Source organism: Plasmodium knowlesi, assembly GCF_000006355.2.
Source record: "Plasmodium knowlesi strain H genome assembly, chromosome: 8".
Classification (NCBI taxonomy): domain Eukaryota; phylum Apicomplexa; class Aconoidasida; order Haemosporida; family Plasmodiidae; genus Plasmodium; species Plasmodium knowlesi.
This window is the reverse complement of record NC_011909.2, coordinates 1,098,050-1,123,221: the sequence shown is the minus strand read 5'-3', so window position 1 is coordinate 1,123,221 and position 25,172 is coordinate 1,098,050. Positions and strand designations below refer to the sequence as shown.

Genomic DNA, 25,172 nt, shown 5'->3' with positions numbered 1-25,172 from the left:
TGAGGTGACACCAGAAGGAGGGTAGGAAGGTCTCGCAAGATGATGTAGCGAGATTATGTTGCAGGACGAAGTTTGCAACCCCCCTTTTTCCTCCGCTGTGATATTACGTTCCATATTCAGCGAATGTATTCTTTCGCTAAAACATGGGTGTGTGTGTGTGGTCAGAGGTGGAGATTCAGAAATAATGTAAAACTGGTGGAGGCTGAAAAAAAAAATGATGCTTGCTCGGGGTGCATACCCCTAACATTGCTGTGGTGTCTACAAGGGATCCCATTGTGGGGGTAACTTCCCCTTCGGTTTCTCCAAAAAGTTGCTACACCCGCTTACACAGGTTGAGTACTCTTCCAACCGCTGTATTTAGCGCAATGCCTATTATTCGGATCAGTTGTTGCGCTACCACCACCCCGTCTTAGGCACTAAAAACAAAGGGATCAAAGAGATAGTTGCGCACGTCAAAGCCATGGGATAGTGAACTACTGGATCCTTTGTTCTGGAAAAAAACGGAAGCCAAGTAATTCACACAATACGTTTCATATATCTGAATGTTATTTATTAACATAATTTCTGACAAGACGTCGAAGTTTTTAAACCGGTTCATAATTTTGTGAATGCGCTTCTGTCGAATGTCCTGGATGAGGCCTACAGGAGGGGAAGTAAACATACAGGAGGGGAATAAACATACAGGAAAGAAATATATAACGGTGGGAAGAAGACATTACAGGTGACTCCTTCTAAACAAGCCCTGACATATGTACAACATTGTTCTACCGCCATGCAAACCACTAAACGATCCACCTTACCTGCCACTTTGAGAATGTACTTGTAGGGTGTGCGATGACCAATGGTCTCTATAGGCGTGGAATTCTTAAAGGCATTGTTTTCTAGAAACATGGAGGATATTTCGAAGAAGAATGGACTAGGTAAATCCGTCAGTTCGTGCGTATCCTCAAACTCCCTCTTATAAATATTTTTTAAATTATCGATGTAGAACCAAAAGGGGAACTCGACGGTGGCAAGTCCTTCTTCACTTAATTCTTTGGCAATGTACACAGGGTACCATTGCCTTTGTCCTGACTTCATCTTTTTGAAGTCGAACCCTTCCACTTCGGATAGGTCCAAGTACGGGATATCGGCCAACGCCTTAACAACAACTAATTCGTCCAACGCCTTCTGCCATATTATGTGATTAATGGATTCTTCAAACAGATAATAAATAGATATTTTATTTAATTCAATAAAATGGGGATTGAATTTAATAGGGAGGTATTCTATATGTTCCTGAACATGTTCGTTGGAAGTAAGAATACTTTTATTTATGAAGGATGGAGTAGAAACATTTTTATCATTGATATAAATTGCTTCGTTTATCATCTCGATGTTATCCTGTTGAAGCTCACTGTTTTGCAGGTACGTATATATATTAATTAAATTATCGAAAACGTAATTTTTTTTAAATTGCTTTCCCTTCACAAAGAGAATATTACTCTGGAAGCAACTGTACGCATTGGAAAGTTGGGGAGGTAAACTTTTCATGCTTTTGAAACTCCTATATAAGTTGAAAACCTTTTCATACACACTTGTCAAAATTTTTTTTGTGGAGTAACTTTCTTCTGTCTCTAGCTCCGATATGGCTGCATCTAACTTGTCTAACGTTGTTTCTAGGAGAATCAAATGATCATTATTTATTTGTATATTTTTATTTCCTATTAGATATTGGTCTCGTAAGTAGAAGATGTTATACACATCTTCACACGATTCAATGTTTTTAACTGGAAGTTTAGGAAAATTTTCCACGACAACATTTGACTCGTTATTTAATAATTCAGTTGCCCCTAGTTTACTCAATGGGGTTTGCTTTGTCACTCCGTTCAAGCTTTCGCTGTTGTTGCTTGGTCCAGAGCTTCCTCTCACTCCTTCTCCTTCTCCTCCGCCTGATATTTTCTGATATTCGCTACTGTGCTTGTGGAGCAATCCGCTGTGGTTGCTACTAACCGATTGGTTCGTCGCGTACGCCTTCCGACGGGATTTGTCGCTCATGAAAATCCTCCCCTTGTTTTTTCTCAATGATGTTTTGCACAGTTTTGCTTTTTTTATTCTTTTTTTTTTAAATATAGAAAAAACATCTGACATTTTTAAGAAGCTCAAGATTCTCGCGTCCGTCCACAATTTATAACCAATCCTTACCACAATATTTAGCAATATATTTTTTTTTTTTTTCCAATTTCTACCGCCAAAATTATGCTCATGTGGTTACTATAAAGGTATGCCCAATTCATACCACTATATTTTTTTTTTTTTTTTTTTTTCTCCTTGCTCTTTTCTACGATATCTGTGCCGCCCCCCCCCTGGGCGTGTCAATCACTCGTACGTTGCTCCGGTGAACCCTCGCCTGCGTGTCAGGGCATGTTCCACGGTCACGCCGCCCTGGTTACGATTTCTGTCTAACGGTTACCTATCTTGTCCACTTCTGTCTGTGCCCGTTCAGTACTTTCACCCTCTGCGCTTGCCTGACGCCGCTTCGCCAGTCGCCGCCTCAGGTTGCTTCTTCTGTTGTTGCGCGCCTCGGTATTCCCGTCGGCCCTGCCGTATTCGCATTCATTCTTCTGTTCCCTTGCGCGTACGTGCCTGGCCTCTTTCCTCAGGTCCTTTGATTTCGCTCCGGTGATCACTTCGGTGGTCCTGTCACTGAACCTGCTAACAGATCGGCCCTAGGGAACGCTACCACTTCCTCTGTCGTTCGCACAAACCGCCTTCCCCTCCTTTTGCAGATAGCCCAGGTCGGCTCGCCTTAATAGTTTCTTTCCGTTCACGCGCTGGTTACCAAGTGGAGGTATTTCTCTCGTTATGTACGATGATGTTCTGGCGAAAGGATTGCGACTCCGACTTTGGCGTGGGTTATTCCGTCACAAACAGTTTTGCCTTGCCTTTCGGCACCCACGCACGTTCACATAAGTGTGTGTGTAGGTAACTGCGCGCGTCAGTGCGTGTGTGTACGAACTCTACGCACAAGCGTATTCGTTCATGTGTGTGCGCAATCGTACATGCGTGCGTGTACTTGTTTGTTCGTGCACGCGTTCTCATATATCCTGACATACTCGCGGGGTGTAACTCCCTGGGTCATGTTTAATGGCTTCTCTGCGGCGCGCGCATCAGCCCTTTTTTTTTTTTTTTTTCTCTCTCTATTGAATTGCTCTTTTCTAGCTTCATTCACCGTGTTTGCAGAGTGCGCCACTTTCCGTTCGCGTCAAGGAAGAAGGTTATATAAAGAGTTATTTCCTTGCGTCAGGAGAAGTTATATAATCACTCCCTCCTCTTGCACAGCTGTGCCATTCTTTGCCACTTATTACCTTTCCATTCAGTTTGCGTTATTTCCCTTCATCCCCGCACCCGACTAACGCTACTTGAAGCTCTGAAGAAATTGGGGTGGAGAGCCAACGCCGTGTTTTCCTAGTCAGAACTTTGCAGTGTGTGTTTTTTTTTTTTTTTTTTTTTTTTTTTTTTTTTTTTCCCACCTCGCACATAGCGCAGTTTGGAGGCATTTCCATCACTGCTATTTCGTATGCATATATTTTTCTTTCGTCGGAAAAAGTTATTTGCATTAAATTAAAAATGAGAAAAAAAAAAAAAAAAAAATGTATCCCACCGTGTATTAGCAATATTGCAAAAATCTTCACTCTTTATTTTCCTTTTTTTGATGTGTACTTATGTAAGGCCCCTCTGTGTTGGTTTTCATCATGTTCTGTTTTTTACCTGCCCCCTGAATAGTTAACAATGAAATTACTGGACGGAAAAATTGTTTGCTATTTCATGGACCAAGATACAGGGGAGAGGGGCGCACACAAAGTGATATCCCCAAATGAGCATATCAACACAAATGGAAAGGATCACTCTGGCACAACGTTGTCGCTATGTCATGTACACGTTGCGCACTACAACACTGCCAGTTCGTGGACACCTCCGATGGTTGAGTCTCCTTCTCCGCAGAAGAAACCACTCCTCTGCTGAGGAACGATGTATGTACAGTGATAGCATTTTTAAAACATATAGACAAGAGTACCTAGCAGAGTGTGTAACGTGGAGGGAGGTGACTCCACAAAAAATTGGAACCAACCTTAGGTGGTACAAACCCCTTATGCGTCTTCGCTCGAATGTTGAGGAATCCCCGCGCGGACAATGCGGTCATCCAGAAGAATCACCAAAAAAAAAATTTTAAATAAAAAAAATACAGTAGAGAATAGTGTGCCATAAGAACGCCACAGTAACGTCATACTCACGCCAAACGTTTTAAGTTTAAAAATTTTAAAAAAACTAAAAAAAAAAAAAAAAAAAAAAAAAAGAAAAAAAAAAAAAAGGAATGATGAAAGGTGCGCCAAATAGACCGTCTATCCAATTTGCCAAAAAATTCCAACTTCGCACTTTTTGGACGGTTCAAAAAAATGCCAACAACGTGGGAGCAGAACCACTGTAAGCAATGCATGTAGATACTAACAAAAAACAACGTGAACTGAAGGAAGGCGCGGGATTTACTAAACCGAGCCCCCCCCACCACACACACACACACACACGTTTAACAAGAAAGAGGTAGGGATGAGTGACGGCGGCATGCAGGTTTTAAACTGTATACACGAATAGGGAGGTACACAAATTCTTCCATCTTCAGGGTTCCTCATGAAGGAAGTCCGCGTACGGCCAAATGGAAGATTCCTCCTCTTAGTCATTAAAAAGGAGTGCCAAAAAAAAAAAAAAAAAAAAAAAAAATTTCTTTTTTAAGAAGGTAGATATATACATAAACAAGTGGGCTAGGTACTCGGGATCAGCGATACGTCTGCGACAAATTTTTTTTTTTTTTTTTTTTTTTTTTTTTAATTTACGCCAACTATGCTTGTTTCGCTAATTCTCCGACTTGCGAAGGAACTTGATACCCCTGCCATTGTAGGTGTCCTCCTTCAGTTTCTTCGGGGCTGGAGAATTCTTTCTAGACCCCCCGCTATTCCCCAACGACTTTATTTTCGCACAGGGGTTCCTCAATTCGTTGGAGGTGAAACACAGCTTCCGCCCCTGCACCGTTTCGGTACTCTTGTTCCGCTTTTTGTTGCAATCCGGCAAGATCTTCGAGATCCCACTATGCATATTTGTTTCTGGATCATCCATGTGGAAGAAACCACTTGCTTTCTTCTCATTTTTATTCTGAGTCTCTCCATCGGTTGTCCCTTTCCGCATGACATTCCCATATGGTTCAGATGGACTGCACTTACCATGGCCAGTCCTAGGGAGGATATCACTCACATGAGGGCAAGAAACTGATATGACATGTGGTGTTGCTACAACAGCAGTAGGTGGCATGGCCATTACCCCTCCAATGTTTTCCCCCCTAGACAGATCTATGCTCCCACCTCGATGTCGCACACAATTATTCTCATTAAGAATAAGGCTTAAATGCTCATCAATTTTATCGAAGAGATACTTAAAGTTTATATTTTTCTGCAATGACATATCTTCAATTTCTTTGAGAACTTCCTGCCTCACGTGGTCGAAGTGCAAATCAGCGTAGGGGTTGGGACAGGTATGCGGTGAATCCGTCGTCCCGCAGGCATTACCCGGGGGGTCTACGCCATGCATATTGGCCCCACTCAACGTAGCATCAATCGGCATAGCATCAATCGGCATAGCACCATCCGATGTAGCATCACCCGATGTAGCACCACCCGATGTAGCACCACCCGACTTAGCACCACCCGATGTAGGATCACCCAAATGGGAGAATATCTCACTCGCGCAGGAGCGAACCCTTTCAACTTCTGCGTGAATGTCTTTCCCTTCATGCTGAATGGGGGAATCCAAATTGGGAAGTACCACGCATTCATCCTTTTGCTTCTCTTCATTTTCTCGAAAACGTTGTAGCAGCTCTCCAACGTATAAGTTACATTTATTGAGGTGTTCTCCATAGTTTCCATTACACAGGTTAATCTCCTTCATGTGTCTCAGGGTCAGTTCCCCTACCTCCTTCATCCTATCGTCCAGTTCGTATTTTTCTCGAAAAACCGCTTTCGACATATCATTGTAAAGCACCTCTTTATCTTTTCTATTATTCGATGTATTTATATCAAGGAGGTTTCCTATCTTTTCAATATTTTCGTTGTTCTCCTGAATAATTTTTCTATACATATCAGTAACGTTTTGCACGTTCCTCTCCATTTCCCTTTTCTCATTAGCGAACCGATCGTCCATGTCTGTGAAGACACCATCGAGGTGCTCATAATATGAATTCACTTTTTCATACATCAGATCAGTGGACTCCAGGCAATCCTGATGATGTGTACCACATGCTTTCTCGTGATTTAAAAAAAACGTCTCAAGGGTACTTATCGAGTCGGTAATAATTTCTTTAAATTTATTTTTAGATTCTTCGTGTAACTGATTAGACAATAAATGTATTTTCCTATTTACTATTTCATTCATTTGGCTAACATTTCTTTGTATCACTGTTTTTACTTCTTCCATTACTTGATTCTGGAAGAGATCCATATATTTCCCGATGCTTGTTCTATATGTCTCAACCATTTCGTCTTTACGTTTGCTTAAACTGGCCTCGAAGGATTCATAATCACTTCGTAGTTGTTCCAACAGCATGGTTAACTTTTGCCTTTCTTCATCCAATGTCTCTATTTTTTTCTCCATGTCATTTTTTAACTTTTCAAATGAATGCTTTAAATATAGATGTAGTAGTTTGCTTACATTTTGCATGTTCTGGAGGGTATCCTTGACGGTACTCTCTTCGGTGGTTTGATACCTCTCGATTTTTCTCAGTACTTGTGCTGCCTCATCGCACTGCGCTAGATCTCTCAGAATCGTCAGGACTGCCCCTGTTCTGTGGTCATTAGGCTGGGGTGTCTTCTTTGATGAATTCGCCGAGTCAAGCAAATCATTCCGCCGATTCGAGGTGGGATCACTGCTTCGGGGGGTGCTTACCTGGGTCAAGTCTACCTTGCAGGCTAGGAACTCCTGTGTTATTTCCCCTAATTTTAGAAAACAATTCTGATCGTGTTTTTCCACAGCGTCTACCTTGTCTAGGAGAAAACGGAGGAGTTTGTTTTCCCGCAGGATCGTATCCCTGTTCAGTCGTTCCAGTTGGTCCAAAGATTTCATGATGTTTTCTTTGCCCTGTGTGATATCCACCTTGGCCTTGCCAAGCACAGTCGTAATGATGTTGCAAATCTCACTGAGGGTGGAAAAATGTTCCTTGTTACCCCTCTTGAAGTTAGAAACCGTTTCTCGAAATAAACAAGAGATGTTCCTCTGCGCCTGGGTTAGTAGATTCACCTTCCGTTGATACTCGCCCTGTGCGTGAAGGAACTCCGATAGAAGGAACCTTGTGACGCATTTTTCCTCTGATAGCCTATTTACTAAAGTATCGTGAATCAATTGGATATTCCTACATTTGGAAAGAACATCTTTGAGCAAATGCACAATTTGATTTTGCACATCATCAGTATAATCCATCTTATTCAAAAGGGTTTTAATTTTTTTACTTTTTTCAAAAAGTATTTTTTCCTTTTGTAGTAGAATTTCTTTATTTTTTTTCAAGCTATTTTGTATGTTGTTGTATTCCTCGTTGTCTAGATACACTCCTCGTTTTTCTCTACTCAAATGGAGTGCATTCTTTAATTTTTCAATTTCGTTGTTTAAGTCTTTTATTTTTAACTGTTTCGTGGTTTTTACATTAATTTCCGGTCTATTCTTAATGTTCTTTGCTCGAAATACATAATCTAGCGTGCTCAACGTTTCATCAATACAGAGGGAGGATGGAGAAATGGTGGCTACGATAAATGTTTTTGTCTTGCCTCCTAGGGAGTCTTGCAATAGACGTGTCAATTTTGAATCCCTGTATGGAATATACGACGAATTTTCTATCAGTGCATTGATTACTCGACCCAAAGTTAGGAGGGATTGATTTATATTACAGCTTTCCTGTTGTCTAACTTTTAAATTCCCATAGGAGCTTTTCAGTGCATTTTCGCTACCTGCTAAGTCGACTAAATTCAGTTTTCCTATTCTTGTAATGCTCTCTCCGTCATTGTTCAGGTCCTTCATGATTAAAGTGATGGTGAAAATAGAATGGCTTCTACTGGATTTCTTATTGTACGAAGTTTCGGCGGTTCTTCTCTTTCTGATAGCTGAACAGATTAGGTAATAGATCTCTTCAAATGAGTTTATGCATTTTTCTTCTAACTTATCTACATTTAATCCTTTGTTTTTATTCGTAGTGTCTTCATAGATCTTGAGTCTGTTCGACTCACTAGATGTACTCAGCAGATCACACAATTCCTCGTTGTATATTTCTAGGTAGCTTACTTTTATCACGAAGTCGTAAGAACTTTTCTCCACATTATATATATCACCTGCACTACTCTCTTCTTTCTTTTCTTCCAGCGGATCGAACAGTTCGCTTTTTTCTGTTGACTCACGCGTGGATAGGTCCTTGGGGGGACATGTTTCTCTGTCCCCATGGAGGACACTGTCCCCTCGAGTATTAACTTCTGTGTGAAGTACTACCCCTTGGTTGATTTCCTCTGCCTCGCTTACGCAACTATTGCGCCGCCATGAAATGTCGCCCTCCTCCTCCCCCCCTACGAACTTTGTCGACTTGTACTCCTTCCTACGATTGAGAATATCGAAAATCCTCTTCGCGACTCGAAATATAATCCCCGTGTCATCACTATCACATAATTCATAGTAGTAGTTTATGTCACTGTTGATGCTATCGCTCAGGTCGATCTTCTTACTTTCATTATGTTTTAGATGTTCCAGGATCTTGCCTTCCATGGTATACGTTTTTCCGGTGCCCGTCTGGCCATAGCAGAAGAGAGTGCAATTGAACCCTTCGAGGACCTGCGAGAGGAATCACAATTAAAAGTGGGAAAAACATATCTATCATCGCTCGTAGGAAAAAAGTGTATGTTGTTCTCCACAGAGCAGTTGGAAAGACCATATATATCATCACCATGGGGACATTACCTCATCGACTATTCGGAAAACATAATTATTAAACAAGGTTCTTTGATCCACGTCCTTGTCACAGGCATAGTCAAAGCTGTACTTCTTTTCATAAATCTCGTTATTCCTGTTCAGAGTGAGGATCACTTCGTTATCCTCTATTTTGACCACCTCCTCGTTGTTTACATCATTTTTCTCCTTTTCATTTAGGGGTCTACATCGAACAATTACTTTTATGTTAACGCAGCTGGGCTTGTCATTTTGGTAGGAATTCCTCAACATGGTACTTTGCTTAACTCTTGCGTCCATGCGGATGGCAAAGGGGTGGACACTCGTGTGGATACTGGTGTGGATACTGGTGTGTGTGCGTGCGAATGTGTGTATGCGCCCAGGGTAATCCCTACCGGGAGGAGCAAGCTACTTGGAGAAAAGAACCTTTTACAGGTAGTAGCCCTATCATCATTACGCGAAGGAGTGTTCACACATATGGCACGCTGACATGTTACGAAATCGAATAGTTCATGTGCGAAAAAAAAAAAAAAAAAAAAAAGAGGGCGCTGTACTGGCAAGGAAAAATCAGATAGAGAAACAGCAGGCAAAAAAAAAAAAAAAAAAAAAAAAAAAAAAGAAAAACTCTCAATGGCTAACAGGCAAAATACTCCCAGCGACTTGGCAAAAAGGGAAATAAATAGGGCATTCAAAAAATTGGTGTTTCCAAAAGAGCCTAAGGTAACGGTAAAGTCGCGAACATTCTCGTCCAAGTGCACTTGTCAATTTTGCGCTAAAGACGGGGAAGGCACCAACGTGTGGGTTTTAATATATCGGTCAACACGTCTGTGGTGGAAACAGCCAATTATCTCTTAGTCTGCGTAGGAGACCTAAGTCGCTATACATCTCATTGCCTTAAGAGGAATGACCCAACCTCCATAGCAACGTTTAGGCGTAGCTAGAGAAAACAAATCGCAGGGAAAGAAAAAAAAAAAAAATGTCTAAATTTCCACACTTGGCTAGTTTTGCGGATCTCCTCCATTGCCTAATTACAAATTACACCTGTGAGCTTTCAAAATGGCGACGGTTACTGATGCGTTGGAAAAAATAAATGGCCCGTTCCCGTGTATTCAGAGGTGTGGTGTAAATTTCCCGTTCGCGAAATACGGCCAACTTGCGCTAAAAAAAAAAAAAAAAAAAGGAAGGAAGGAAGGAAGGAAGGAAGGAAGAGACCCGTAAAAATGGAGAGCACAAGTGGCAAATAACATTTGTTCTTTAAAAGCGCAGCAGATGAGGATTCTCCCCATATGAAGGGTACACAACGAAGGAATCAAACATTTGTGCCAATAAAAGGGTCCGCCATGAGAAAATGGCCCTTCCGTATTGCACATGTAGGTATGGAGATATGCTGATAGGCATTTTTTTTTTTTCTTTTTTTTTTTTTTTTGCGGGTGATATGCTTGTCTATTTTCAAGTTCGGCCTTTATTAGGGCGCTATTATAGTTATGCATTTTTTGTGCGCTTAATGCCCACATTTGGGGGGATACCATTGGACATTCAGAATTTTCTGCACTTCGCCTTTTTTCTCGCGCGTGAACAAAGATAACTAAGTGGATCTACACCTTTTTGTACATTTTCCTGTGCACCTCCTTTATCACTTATCCCTGATTTTTCGTGAAGCAAAAAGGAATTTAGCTTACGAGGCTGAAGAATAACACCTGGGAAGGGGTGGATGAACAATTCATTAAATCTGAGCTGCTTATCTGCACGTTCATTACGCCCAGTTACGGACGAATTACTACCCCCCTTTTTTACAAGCATTTTGCTACGTGCTCCAGTCGTCCTACATCATATAGCTTTATTCATGCATATGGACGCCCTGCCTGCTAAATTGAAACCATTTTGCGGGCGGTGAAGGAGGAGATCAAGTACAACCGAATGATGCTCACCAGGAGGAGCACATAAACAATGATAAGGAAACATTCCATTGTGGAATACGTGAAGAAGCATATGCTCACAGATTTTATTTGGTGGCTTCCTCGAATGGGAATAATAACCGAAAGCAAAGCCATTTTTTTTTTTTTTTAAGTCTTTTTTAAAAGTGGAAACGGGAAAAAGACCACTTTATACGGAAAAAAACAAAGGAGCTTAACACATGAAGACATTGGGTGAGTCATTCGATGCGCCATTCCTAGTCCTACATAGATGCTAGCCTGTTTTCTCTGCTACAAACATTTCAATTAAGAATATATACACGGAAGATTCATTTAAAATTGAGTGGGGGGATTTTGTAACATCCCCGCGTCTGTTATTTCCACGCATGTTGGTAAATTTCTTTTGGTTCATTTTTTCTTTTTTTTCCTTTCACCCCATTTTTACTTATAAGTGTCACATGAATGTGGCATAGATATGGGAAATAAAACTCATAGAACTCGACTTTATTTTTCATATTTTTCCATGTTTTAGCTCACTTAAAAATGGGTAAAAAAAACGGAGAATATCCTACTCCGTATTCCCAACGCGGGAATGTTCAGGCAAGAATTACGCTTACGCAATTTGCACGGCGCGTTGCCGGTATGTATAATATACATGTTCACCCTGCCTTCTGTGAAGTTAATATACTTATTTTTACCCTTCTTTACACTCATGATTATCATTTTTATTTTTCGGGAACACATTTGATTTGTCAAACGTTTGATAATACTCCTGGTGCGTTTCCGAATGTCCCAACAAGGTATGCCTCCCCCCCAAAGAAAAAAAAAAAAAAAAAACGCGGCATACCCTATCAGAGGCGACTAAGGGGTTACGGCCATTTTTCTAGAAGAGTGTTAAGCGGAATACGGGAACATATTAACAAAAAAAAAAAAAAAATAAATAATTGGCATTAAAAGGAAATTAAACATTTGTGGGATTTGCTAAATTGTTAGCTATTTTCATGATTCTTCATTTGGAACCAAGCATTATGGTTCATATTCTTCCTACTTTTTAGCAAAGAAAAAAAAAAAAAAAAAAAAAAATCGAGGGCTACAACATTTTTTGTTGCTCAGTGACTGGGGGAAAGGGCCATGCGGATTTCCCCTAACCCCTACGATGCTAGTGAATTAAGCGCCCCCAACATTACGCGATACGCGTAACAATGGCGCACATGAGATTTCCGGCTCTAATCGCGTTAAATTATTAAATCGTTTGCCCCGCCCGGGATAAGAAACGGTCCTGTTCGCGAAGCACCACGTGCGTGATTAAATGCGCAGGCGCATGTAATGCATATATAGCAATACGGCGTATATAAATAAACCGCAATTCTCCTTTGCGTTTGTTTTTTTTTTTTTTTTTTTTTTTTTTTACTTCTTTCCTTTTTTTTCGCTTCCTTCGTTCTTTCGCCTTTCTTCCAATCGCGAAAATTAAGAAAAAAAGGATTCGATTTTTTTTTCTTTTCGCTTAAACAAATTGTAACAACGCAAGCTTTGAAGAGAAACAGTGTTCCCCTTGAACAAGAAAGAGCAAGCAAAATTCACGCAACGCATATAAAGCGTAAAACATACATCACCTGTAAATCAAACTGTGAAAAAGCTTCTTCGAAACAATCCATACTAAACTGTTTCAACTATTGAGAAAAAATGGCAACAACTTTGGATGTTCAGGTAAGTTAACAATCAGAGGAGGTTAAAAGCAGAGTATATGTATGCAGCATTGAATGGGAACTATGTGGGAATCCAAAATGCGAATAGAATGATAATAAAATGATATGGGGATTTATCTACAATTCTTGATGGGCATATACTGCTATGACATTACATTTGGAAAACACCTTTTGGCTGTTTGGAAAAAAAAAAAAAAAAAAAAAAAAAAAGAAGAAAATCTCCCATTTTTGCCTGAACTGTTCAGGCGAAAATGAATAAAATTTTGACCTTGTCGCATTTTATAGCGAAAAATGTTCCACACCTCTACCAGAGAATAATTTGTTTTTCCCCCCTTTTTTTTTTTTTACCTATGCTTAGCATGAGAGAGCCTACCAAAAACAGGAGGGAGCGAGCTTCTTCAACTCCAAGAAAATAAAGAAGGGCTCCAAGAGCTACACGAGGTATTGGAAAAAGGTCGGCTTAGGATTCGCCACCCCGAAGGAGGCCAAGGAGGGCGTGTACGTGGACAAGAAGTGCCCCTTCACCGGAAATGTTTCCATCAGAGGTCGTATATTAAAGTAAGGGAATAATGGACCAGAAGGCCGGGTTGCCTCTTTACGTAGTCATTGCATGCGTGCCGAAAGGGAGAAAGCTAGTTTCTATGTCTGTACCACACCCGGTTACAGCCTACGAAATGCAAGTGTTAATTTTATTTATTCTTTTTTACAATCGCAGGGGTATGGTAATTTCGAGCAAAATGAAGAGAACAATTATTATAAGAAGAAATTACCTACATTATGTGAAAAAGTACAACCGATTTGAAAAGAGACATAAGAACATCCCATGCCACTGCTCTCCATGTTTCGACGTGAAGGAAGGAGACATTGTCACAGTCGGACAGTGCAGGTAATACAATTTCTTGCCCATCAAGCTCATTGCGTACACTATAAACTGAACAGTTTAGTTATGCACAAAATGACGCTTTAATTTAGATCAGAAAGCTTCTGCATTACTTTCTTATTTTACGGCAACTTGTGTGTAAAGTTGGAATATTGTAAATACTGTCGCGCAAAACACATATACCTCCACTTTATACCTTTTAATTTTTTTTTTTTTTTTTTTTTCTCCCACCACTTTTGCAGACCCTTGTCCAAAACTGTACGATTTAACGTGTTGCATGTTGAGAAGCACCAAATCTTTGGAAGTGCCAGAAAACAATTTGTTCTATTTTAACCACAAGGAGTGTAATGCTTACGAATGTATATACCTACATGTGCGAATGCGTAAAAATTGCACATTCTGTACTTCCTGTGCACACGGCGTAAAACGTTTTATGAAATGATTGCACATGATTTCGCCCCTTTTTTTTTTTTTTTTTTTTCTCATCATTTAAAGAAAAATTAACTGAAAGAATAGTAAGCATATAAGTATAATTAATTATGAATAAGTACCAATGAGGGTAGATACGCTTGTATTCGTAACGCCCTCACACTATGTCAATTTGGAAGTATCCCGTGGTGCGTTCCTAAGAATGCACAAAATGCTGTCAACTGGGGGGGGAGTAAACCCGCTTGAAATGGCTCAAAAATTGTAGAAAATTTTGAAAAAAAATATACGTAAACGATTTCCTCCTGTGATGAGAAATACCCCCGTTTCCAACACACCAATTGGGACAACGACTCACCATCCCACTGGCTGGGCATACCTACACGCTCACAAAATTATGTATCTCCCCTAATGCACAAAATGTATACGAAAATAAAGATAACATCCTCACGTAATCACTTTTTTTTTTTTTTTTACATGCTTGCTTGGAGCAAAAGAAGGAAAACTGTGTGCGGAGGAGCATGCACTAGCCAATACAGTGCGCCTTTGTGCAAAAACGGGATGTTGGGCAATACTTATGTATGACCATGGAAGTTGCCGTAGATTGGACATTTTTTTTTTTTTTTTCTCACTTGTGAATGTCACATCACCTAAGAAACGGATGGAAGACATCCCAGTCGTGCAAAATGGTACATGATCATCCACTCGTGGATGGAAATCACACGGAATGTTCAACGGGATTGATGAAAAAATGGTTTTCCAGGAGAGAACGTTGCTATGTTTTCCAATCATTTTGTGTACTCCTATTTGCTCCCAATTTTTCGTACCGCGATTGGTACCCTTTTTAAATAATCCTACGTGTGTCCCTTGGTGTATTCTTATTATACTTGTGCCTTTTTTCTTCACCTTGCTCCGTTCTGCCCCTCCTGGGAATGTATAATGCGTTCCCGACGGACTCAGTTCTTGAGTCCCTTTTCCCTCGACGAAGAGGAACAATCACATGAACGCAATAGAAAATTAAATTGCACATGGAACTTATCCATTCAGTAAATACGCTTTTGCTTTTTTAGGCTTCCATTTGTACGACCGATGTGTCGCACTTGCCTTGTTCGTCTAGCCTACTTTTCATGTTTGTATTTTTTTTCCTGCGCTTCTGCCTTCCACATTTGCGTTTTCCAGTTTTATTTTTTTTATTTTTTTTTTTGTTTTTTTCCTCACGTTTACTCCGTGTACCATTTTATTATTTTTTTTTTTTCCGACATTTTTTTCTTCCTTGAGTGCTCGGACTTGCCCAACAAATCGAGTCCCCAGTTCTCCCTTTGTGTGATGGTGAACAGTACCTACCAACGGGAAAAGGAAGTTACACTATAAAAAGGTTAAACAATTCGCCAATTTTGCACCAGGATTCTTTGCAGAGATCTTAATAAACACCAGCTTGATGTAAGCACCCATATTTGTGTATCTCTCTCCGAAAAATAAATAAAGAAAAAAAAATTAATAAAATAAATATCATCATATTTGTATTAATCTATTTTTGCGCAAAGGGGAAATTCTCACTACCCCTCCTTTTCGATTCACACATTTTTAGCCATCCACGCGGGATTATGCGTTGACCGACCACTGCCTTGTCGATCCTATTAGTTTCGCGCCGACACGATCAGTTTCTCTTCGACCGGATTAATCAGACTTTGCCTCCCTTTTTTACGTGCCCTATCTCCCCCCACACACACACACACACGCACAGACATACGCACTCCATGTACCCACGCACAGACATACACACTGCATGTACCCACGCAATGTGTGCGTTCCATCAGCTCCATTCAATCGTTTTACCAATCGGTGCATCCCCTCCCTCATGATGTACAGGAGTGTTTTTATTTTCCATTCCAGTGAGTGCCTCCTCAACGCTAATTCCGAGGATGTAAGTGATGTGGACGCATAGACCTAGTAACGTCTATGTCATCCCGATGAGAGTTGCCATAAATGCAAACAACGGAATCGCGATGTAATTGAAGAAGGGGAGTGTTCATGGTGCAAAGGATTACAACACTGGAAGCGGTATTTCCTTTCTCACTCCATTCACTGATCAGTCGATTCACTTCCTACGCGCTTCCTTCACTGCATGTCTCTACCTTCATAGAGGGGCCACCTGTAATAGTACCTACTTGAAGAAAGGGTGTCAGAAGAAAAAAAAAAAATCCCGTGCATAGAAAGGAAACGGCAACGCAGTGAGGTGCCCTCCTCCATCTTTGTAACAATGCATCCACGTGAGGCGGAGGGAAAAAGGAAGCAGGACAACGTGGGCCTGTACAACTTCTACAACAATATCATCCCGAGTCAGTCCATCAGAACAGCCATCCACACAAATATAAAAGGAAATGGAAAGAAATATTTACTATACGCTTGCAGTAATTATCTGAACGTGTGTTCAGTGGATAAGGATGGCTACACAAGTGACTACACCAAGCATGCAGTCTTTGCGGAGATCTTGGAACTGAGAGAATACATCCCAGAAAAGCTAGCTGATTCAGGAATCAAGGAAAATATTAAATCGTACGTTTTTTTACTAACGAGGAAGTACAACTTGCTACTTCTCCATTTCGATGTGAAGCTAAACGATTTTGTAACCATCTCTCAAGTCAATTTACACGAAACTAATGGAATGAATATAGAAGAAGACATCACTCTCCTCTTGGACGATCGGAACAGGACTCTCCTATTCTATGGATACAAAAGTATATTAAAGTATATACACATAGACTATGACGACTATTTCAATTTGAGCCATATATACACTTTACGATTGGATGAAGGTCTCGTCATAGACATAATTTTTTTGAAGCTCAAACATGGAAGGGGTAACGGTGCAACAGGAGGAGGCGGAGATGGTCAGGAGGAACAAATGAAACCTCTCCAACTGAGCACAAGCAGGCACAGCATCGACACACATGACGAGTATTCAACTGATCTAGTTAAAACTGGAAAGGGAGGCACCCACCCAAGTAACACCAAAAATAGAGGTGATAATTTCATCACCAATGTAGGAACTGATATTAAAACAGAAGGAAGAAGCATTGACCCTGAGGGAAGTATTAAACATGAACGTAGGAGCAATGTTACCGATGGACAATACACGACTGTAGAACGAATCAAGAGACAGTACGCAGATAAGACGGCGACCCTTGATTACGATGCTTCCGTGAATGGAATTTTCTCCAGAGGAGAAGAAAGGAACACATCAAATATGGGGTTTAAGAAAGGATTCGATGAATGGACATGCAAAACTGAGAATCAGACTCAGGAAGGACATCCCCCAATGGACACCTTTATGGATAACTTCTTTTCGGATGACATTCACTGGGAAAATAACGAATCGAGAAGGAAAATCGACACCCATGGAGGGTATCAAGAGGAAAGGAAAAAAGGGAAGAACAAAATAAGCGCTACGATATGTGTCTTGTATGACGCTAAGAAAAAAGAATCCACTACCTACGAGAGGTACATAAGACTGATCCGTTTATATTCTTCCAATAATGAGGAGCATTCCGGCAGGTTAAGTGAAACGAGCGCATCTATGAATCCATGTGTAAAAAATGGGTTCACTGAATACCGTCATATGAAGACTAGCGGTGACTCTCACCCATACAATAATAATGAAGTAAATTTTGTAAAAGAACACAAGGATGAAGAAAAATGTATCCACCTGATGTATTACAAATCCGTAGTAGTAGACTCCAGCATAAACAAGCTCCTCTGTTTCGCCAGAAATAAATTAATGTTGGTAGGTTTCCAGTTCATTAGCTATGTTAACTTAGAAACAGACAAGGACAGAAACTTTTTCCTGAGCTCCGAATTAAGAACCATAAGGTGTATTGAACAATTGAGTAGAAATAAATTTATTCTATCGGATGATTATGGCGATCTCTTCATTTTAACGTGTCTATATGAATCCAATCCTTCTTCCCTTAGACTAAAAAGTGATTCTAGCAATGCGGGTAGCTCCCCTAGGGACACACTTATCGGGGGGGACCATTCTGTACGCTACGAAACGGGAAGATTCCGGGAAGGCATCATCCACGGCGAGGAAATGAGGAACCGAGACTGTAACAACATCAACTCCATCAGCCTGCAGTTCATAGGTACCTGCTCCAGGTCTAACGTAATTGTATCCCTCTTCACCGACATAATATTTCTGGGTTCCCAAGTCAGTGATAGCTATTTGCTGCGAATGCACAATTATCCTGTATGTGAATATGAGGACTACAACCCAGTGGAACCACCCGCACTTGCGACCCACAGTGATTATCATTGTTTGTCAACCGATAGACATAGACATGTCGGAGACGGGGAGGATAACCATAATTTGAATGATGATAACGGAGGATCCATTGGGGGGCACCTCTCTATAGGAGATGCAACGAACGGGAAAAATGTAAACAACGGAAACGATGGAATCAATGCGGAGAAAGAGAAGAACACCCGATTTTATCAACATCAGGGTGGATCACAGGACGAAGGTTTTCTGAATGGTGATATGGTTGCCGAGCACACCCTGTTGCCCCAAAGTGCCAATCGAAATTCTCGGTTAAGCCACTGTTACGATGAAAATATGCTCCGGCACCGTAGCGAATACGGGAACGTAACATCTTTGGAGAGTGCCTGTCTTAATAAGGAAGAGGGAGACCTCCTCGTACACTCCAAAAGTTATATGCAAGAGAAGAAAAAAAAAAAAAAAAAATTTTTCATCGAAATATTATCAGTCATACAGAACATGGGGCCAATCTTAGATTTCTGTGTTGTCAAAAATAAGAATGAGGAGAAGGAAATTATAACATGTAACAGTTACGGAAGAACAGGATGTATATCGATCATTAGGAATGGAATGAAAGTGGATATAATATCCAAACTGAACATTGGTAAAATAACTAACATGTTTGTCGTTAAGTATGTTATTCACCTGAGGAAAAGCTCTCCCAAGGGAAGTGCGGGGGGGGAATATGTTCCTGGAGGAGGACCGTCACAGAAGAGGAACATCCAGGGGGAGGAGAAATCACGAAGGGATGAGAATGCCTCCCTCAATAGTGACGACCATGTCAACCAGAAGGAGTTTTTACGAAACGATATTTTTCACAACAATAGTGAAGAAAAACGAAAGAAACCACCACTGCACTTCCAAGCATTCGCCTATCTAAATGAAAAAAAAAGTGTCGAAATAAAGGATATCGATTTGTGCTTTTTAAATAAATATTACTTCCAGAACGAGAACGAAATTGATGTTTTGAACTATGCCAATTTTATATACTTTCACATTTTCATCATTTGTTTGTCTTACGGATATCACACCAAGGTAATCGGCGTGTGTAGGGAAACACCAGGTGCAAGGGCAGACAGGAACAAACATGGTGTATCAAGGGAGGCCACTTCAAATTTCGCAGAATATCCACATGGTCAGAAGAAGAATCAGCAGAATGATAACCGTGATGGTGATGATTATAATTCATCGTCCAACGAGACCAATGAGTACTTTCCTAACGGTTATCCTTTTTATTGTGGAAGAGGACCATCGAACAATCACAACGAAATTTGCCTGTGTGAATATAAGGATGTAGACGTAGATTTCACAAGCAACACTATACATTTCAATGTGTTAAAGAATTTTCCTTATCTTGTTCAAGTGACCAATAGACACATCAATCTTCTTTGTTGCTTATCTCTGAAGATGGTGTACCAGTTGGAGAAAGACTACATTTTTAGATTTTCCTTATACAATGACTACCTTTATATTTATTGTGATAGGGGTATTGAGGTGTACTCCGTTGAGGAGAGGTACCTGCAACTTTTGCATACCCACGAGATCAGCCAAGCTATTAGCTCCTTCGTGGTGTACAAAAGCTTGATGGCGTGTACGCTCAACAGTAGGGAAGTGGTTCTCTTTAACATTGACCATGGGGCGCTCGACCGAATTAGAAGGGCATCTCGTAGCTCTGCAGGTGAAGGCGCATCGATAACCAATTCGATGAACAGGATTCCGAACAATGATGAGAAGTGGAAAGGCAGAAGCATCTTCGTCCAGGCGAACCACTACACCCCCTCGTTGGATTACTTCATCTTCATTTCAGATGTCCAAGTGATAGATCTTAACGACAACGTGTACCTCTTTGTTGGATACAGCAACGGGGTCGTAGAATATTTTCTCTTGTGCGCAGATAGGAGGAGGGTGGATGGAACTCAAGTGAATGATCATTCCAGAGGGGGTAGCAAAAAGGGGGGAGAATCGAGGAGTCGGCTCATCCATCCAGATCATGCACCGACTAGACGCGGAGCTAACAACAACTTGTTCAGGCTGCACAAATGCTACTTGAAAAAAAAGGAAGAAACGTTACGTTCCATTTATCGAGACGAACTCATTAAGAAGGAGAATCAACCAACACACAGTTATAAAATAAGAATTACGGATACCATGGAAAAGCAGAAAAAGGAGAGAAAATACAAAAGGGATTTAATCAGATACATGTCGGAAACGCATGCCAATGTACTTCCATACTTCAACACTGAGAAAAATATATTCACCAATTTCTCCGACTTACATACCTTATGTGTTAGGGACCAGGAAGATGAAATTTTGTTGGACTATGATTTGTTTCATCATGCGCAACCTGAATCCGACACTTTTATATGCATGGAGGATATTTTAAAAAGGAGCAACCCCACTGAACACAAATCAAACTGTAAAGAAAAGATGCATTCAGGTGATCCCATCGCAGAACAGGATAAGGACAACCTTCCTGACGACGGAGAACAGTTGAGCGAATGCAGCCGTAGCCAGTACGTTAAATGTCCAGGCGTACCATCCAGGTTAACCAATCATCCCTTCAGGAGAAAAGGAAATGGTAAAAGGCATCACAAAGAAATGAGTCTCCATCGGAAGAAGGCCAAATACTATTTTCAGTTTTTTCAAATTTATGGTATGTCATCGGAAGAATCTTCTGATGAAGACATCTTGAGCTTTCGCACCTTCGAAATGTTAGACGCGAAAATGAAGCAGAGGATGAAGGTAGCTCACGCTAGAGACACTTCAAACTGTGGAAGTAGTTATTGCGATGGTAGAAGTTGCAGCAGTAGTAAATATGTTTTTCGTGATGATGTGCGAAGCCATGATGCGGATACGCGTAAGCATGTCGGAGGGAGGAACAATCTATTGAACAAAATTCCAACTGCTCAAAGCGAATCGTCTGATTCTAACGGAGATGGTAGCCATGTGCCTACTTCATCAGGGAAGAAAGCCATAAATTTGAACCACGAAATGGTTAGCGAGGATGGTCCCTCCGCCGCTACCCACCATGGAAGAAGGAGATACTCTCAGGGGGAGGCGAGGCTCAAAGTCCCGAGGATTTCCAGCGCATTGGACGAAATGAGTTCGAGTGACCGGGAAGGGAAGGAAGGGAAGGAAGAAAAGGAGGAGGGGTCGGCAGAAGATCCCTCGTCAGTGATAAAGGAACGGAAAAAAAGAAAGAACAATCTTAATCCAAGAAATGGAAATATGGAAAGAAGGAATTTGTGCAAAGAAGAGCAAAATTCCAGTGCTTGTCAATCGGATTATCTCCCTACTGATGAAAACCAAGGGGGCCATACCCACACGCGCGGGGCGATTTGTAAAAAGAACATAAATAATAAGGAATACATGATAGAAGAAATGAAAAAGAACAAAACAAATTTAACGAAAAGGGAACTGAAAGAGATGAAGGAAAAGGAAGATAGTCTTAGTGACATTTTCGAAAACAAAATAAAGAAACAATACAACGATGTCTATGTCCGAGAAAAAGAAATGGGATCAGGAAAATATAGTGATGTAGATGCACAAGTAGATGCAGATATATCATCAGATGCATCTGTATGTTTTAAAAATCTGAACAATATTCTCTTTGATGAAAAAGTCTATCTAAAAAAATACGTTGTGAAAAGTGAAAAAATATTATTAACCAAGAGGAGAAAAATTTCCACATGTACAAAAAGTCCAGTGAAGTTTAAAACATTCTTAAAAGTTAATTCGGAAAAAAATCTTATCGATATTAACATGAGCAAGCTTAGTAAAAAATGCAATTTTCTTTTCGTTTGTTGCGACAATCCTATTATTATATACTCCACACTGAAGAAAAAAATATCCACCTCCAAGCTATCCATCAGGAATGTACTCCTTGTCGACATGTTTAGCGACTTTAATTACCTCAATCCTTTTCATAACTTCCTGTCGTTTAAAAAAAAAAATCAGAATAACTCCTACTTCATATTTTTCGATGGACATAAATTGTGTATTTCATACCTAAACGAGATGAAGAAAACGTTTATGGAGAGAATTCCCTTCCATAGAACTGTTGAAAAAATAGCCTACCACGCTGATACGGGATTGCTTATTACGGCTTGTCCTGTGGAGGAGAAACACAAAACCAACCAGATGATGAAACAAATCGTCTGCTTCTTCGACCCTTTCCAAAATTCCTTCAAGTACACCTATATCATTCCCTCCAAGTTTAGCGTCTCGAGCATATGTATTTATGAATTGGCGTCCAGCCATTCCCTGGTTGCAGATCACTCTGTAGATCAAATGAACCAGGTGAATCACCCCAACAACAAAGACGGGGCTCTTAACCCCCCCGTACACACACTAATTTGCGTGGGTACGGCTAACAACAACGAACGCATCACAGAGCCATCTTCCGGGCACATCTATGTCTTCGTGGCCAAGAAGAAGACCAACCAGTTTGAAATCAAGCACATCTACACTTACAATGTCAACTGCGGCGGGATCACACATTTGAAGCAGTTCCGTGACAAGATCGTCGCGGCGGTGAACAACACGGTAAGGGCTTGGCGCGATGGAGACGTCAAAGTTTTAGCACACATGAACCATGCCACATCCTCTTCTCCACCGCTTTATTTATCCTTTTTTTTTTTTTTTTTTTTTTTTCACCCCCACCAGGTCCTCATACTTGACATTAGAAATTTTCTGACCAACTTAGGTACATACATCTACAACGCGAGCAAAGCTATGGTAAGTGACGCCTCTCAGCCTATCTTATTGCCCTTGCCCATGCGCCATGTTATCTAAACATCGTATCGTGCTCACTTGAATGTCGTACACCCTTCATCCCCTCCCTGGCGCAGAAAGTAGAGAGCAACGATGCCTTCCTGGAGGTGGCCTCCTTTACGCCGAGCTCCTGGATTATGAGTCTGGATGTTGTGTAAGGAATTCCGTCGGTGCCATATGCGCACCGTGCTTAACGCCGTGTTGTACTAACAATCAGATCAACCACTGTTAATTCTTTTACACACCTCTTGCAGAAAGAACTACATCGTCGTCGGGGATATCATGACGTCAGTGACACTCCTGTCTTACGATTTTGAAAATGTAAAAAAAAAAAAAAAAAAAAAAAAAAAAAGGAACTCCTAACCTGGCGGATCAATTTCCTTCTTCGAGTGAATTCATCCCCCCAAAATAGATCATTCGCAGGATTCCGCATCTGATGTGACACTTTTATTTTCTGTGTCCCCCTTTTTGTAGGCCATTCTCAACGAAGTGTGCAGGGACTACGCGAATATTTGGTGCACGTAAGTGGATTAGCTAGCCAAAAAATGGACAAGTCGCCCCTGTGCACCCTGACGAAGTTTCACCCCTTCCATCCCCCCCATCATGCTGCATTCGAAAAAAAACAAATCACTTTCTTCTTTCCCCGCATGGCATTCCCGCAGATCCGTCAGTGCTTTGTCGGAGGACCACTTTCTCGTCTCGGACATGGAGTCCAACTTCCTCGTTTTGCAAAAGTAAAAGAGAACAAAAAAAAAAAAAAAAAAAAAAAAAGGGAGCGAAGCGTTAACGGCATATCTCGAATTGATCGAGGAAATCAGCTCTCTTATTAAACACTCAGCGGAGGCAGAACTTACCACATGCTCAATACACCCATAACTCCACTGCAAAATGTTTTCTACGCAGATCAAATATTAAGTTCAACGATGAAGAGTCCTTCAAGCTATCGGTAAAAAGGCGAACGCATGTCTGCAAGCCCGTTCGTATGTACACATAGCAATATTTCCTCGTGTGCCCCCACGCCACTTCATCCACTCCGCCACCCCCCAAACTGCAGTTGGTTTCACAATTCAACCATGGAAGCGTCGTCAACAAAATGTTGTCGACGTCGTTGAGGAACCTGGTCGATGAGTACGAATCGTGAGATGCCAAAAAAAAAAAAAAAAAAAAAAAAAAAAAAAAAAAAAAAATTAATAAATAAATAAATAAATAAATAAAATAAAAATATAAATGGACATAAAAGGCAAATTTACATGATACACTCCTTGGTGCAAAGTCACGCAAGAGAAAGCACCTCTTCCGTGCTTCATCCTTTCCCCGCTTTTTTCCCCTTCAGTGAGGAGCGCCCAAACGAAATTGTACAGAAGGAGCGGAGTATTCTGTGCGCCTCCAGCGAAGGTTCAATCAGCACCCTCATTCCCTTTTCCAACTTTATACAATTTAAGAGGGCCTTGTGCATCGAAATTGCTATAAACGACAATATATCATCCCTCGGAAATTTGAGTCACAGCTCTTACCGAGAATACAAAATCACCTTGGCCTCCAAAAACTGCAAAGGTGTAGTCGACGGAGAGCTTTTTAAAATGTTCTTTTATTTGCCCTTCGAGCGACAGCTGAAGACATATATTTACGCCAAGTGGTAAGTGCCAACATGAGGAAATATCTTCGAACGCTCCAGAAGTGGCGTCGAAGCCATGTGTAACATCATCAACATATCACCCCCTATAGAACATCCATTTAGTGCATACCGTACATCCCACTTATACCACCACAACCATCTCCCCATCGCAGGATCGCCAAAAAGTTGAATTGCAAGCTCGGGAGCTTCGAACACTTTTTGCTGGACATAGAAAATTTGTGTGGCCTTTTGTGAGACCCTCCGGAAAAATTTGCGCCCTTCCTCTCAAAGGAGGGAAGTAGCATTTCGAGCAAGAACACACTTCCAATATTTAGTACACACACATATATATAAAAATAGGATGTGGGCTCTAATAGTACCAATATACGAAGTGATCGCTTAGGCCATCATTCAGTGAAGTTACACCAGAATAATGTAACGTTACCTTCTTTTGGGGGATTCAATTGGAATCTCCTCTGCATTCCCCGCACTTGGGTGTGCCCATGATCATGATATAGAAAGCACGGGCCACGCTACACCT

At 40.9% G+C, this 25,172-nt stretch overlaps 4 protein-coding genes across 4 annotated transcripts; 2 read left to right on the top strand and 2 right to left on the bottom strand.

The window, feature by feature from the left end:
• Positions 1-409: 409 nt before the first annotated feature.
• PKNH_0824400 (DNA replication complex GINS protein, putative) lies at positions 410-2,130 on the bottom strand (the record flags this gene model as incomplete). The annotated part of the gene is made up of 2 exons (XM_002258849.1): positions 410-639; positions 801-2,130. 2 exons carry the CDS (start codon positions 2,128-2,130, stop codon positions 410-412), a joined length of 1,560 nt encoding a protein of 519 aa, XP_002258885.1.
• A 2,760-nt stretch (positions 2,131-4,890) lies between these two features.
• On the bottom strand, positions 4,891-9,276 carry PKNH_0824300 (kinesin-5, putative; the record flags this gene model as incomplete). The annotated part of the gene is made up of 2 exons (XM_002258848.1): positions 4,891-8,889; positions 9,016-9,276. The coding sequence occupies 2 exons, from the start codon at positions 9,274-9,276 to the stop codon at positions 4,891-4,893; spliced, it is 4,260 nt and encodes a 1,419-aa protein (XP_002258884.1).
• Positions 9,277-12,599: 3,323 nt separating this feature from the next.
• On the top strand, positions 12,600-13,835 carry PKNH_0824200 (40S ribosomal protein S11, putative; the record flags this gene model as incomplete). Its single annotated transcript, XM_002258847.1, has 4 exons — positions 12,600-12,623; positions 12,981-13,180; positions 13,338-13,508; positions 13,745-13,835. 4 exons carry the CDS (start codon positions 12,600-12,602, stop codon positions 13,833-13,835), a joined length of 486 nt encoding a protein of 161 aa, XP_002258883.1.
• Positions 13,836-16,188: 2,353 nt separating this feature from the next.
• Positions 16,189-24,886, top strand: PKNH_0824100 (CPSF (cleavage and polyadenylation specific factor), subunit A, putative; the record flags this gene model as incomplete). Its single annotated transcript, XM_039113992.1, has 10 exons — positions 16,189-22,788; positions 22,909-22,980; positions 23,094-23,170; positions 23,271-23,337; positions 23,491-23,537; positions 23,679-23,750; positions 23,920-23,962; positions 24,071-24,153; positions 24,350-24,652; positions 24,805-24,886. 10 exons carry the CDS (start codon positions 16,189-16,191, stop codon positions 24,884-24,886), a joined length of 7,446 nt encoding a protein of 2,481 aa, XP_038969625.1.
• Positions 24,887-25,172: the final 286 nt, after the last annotated feature.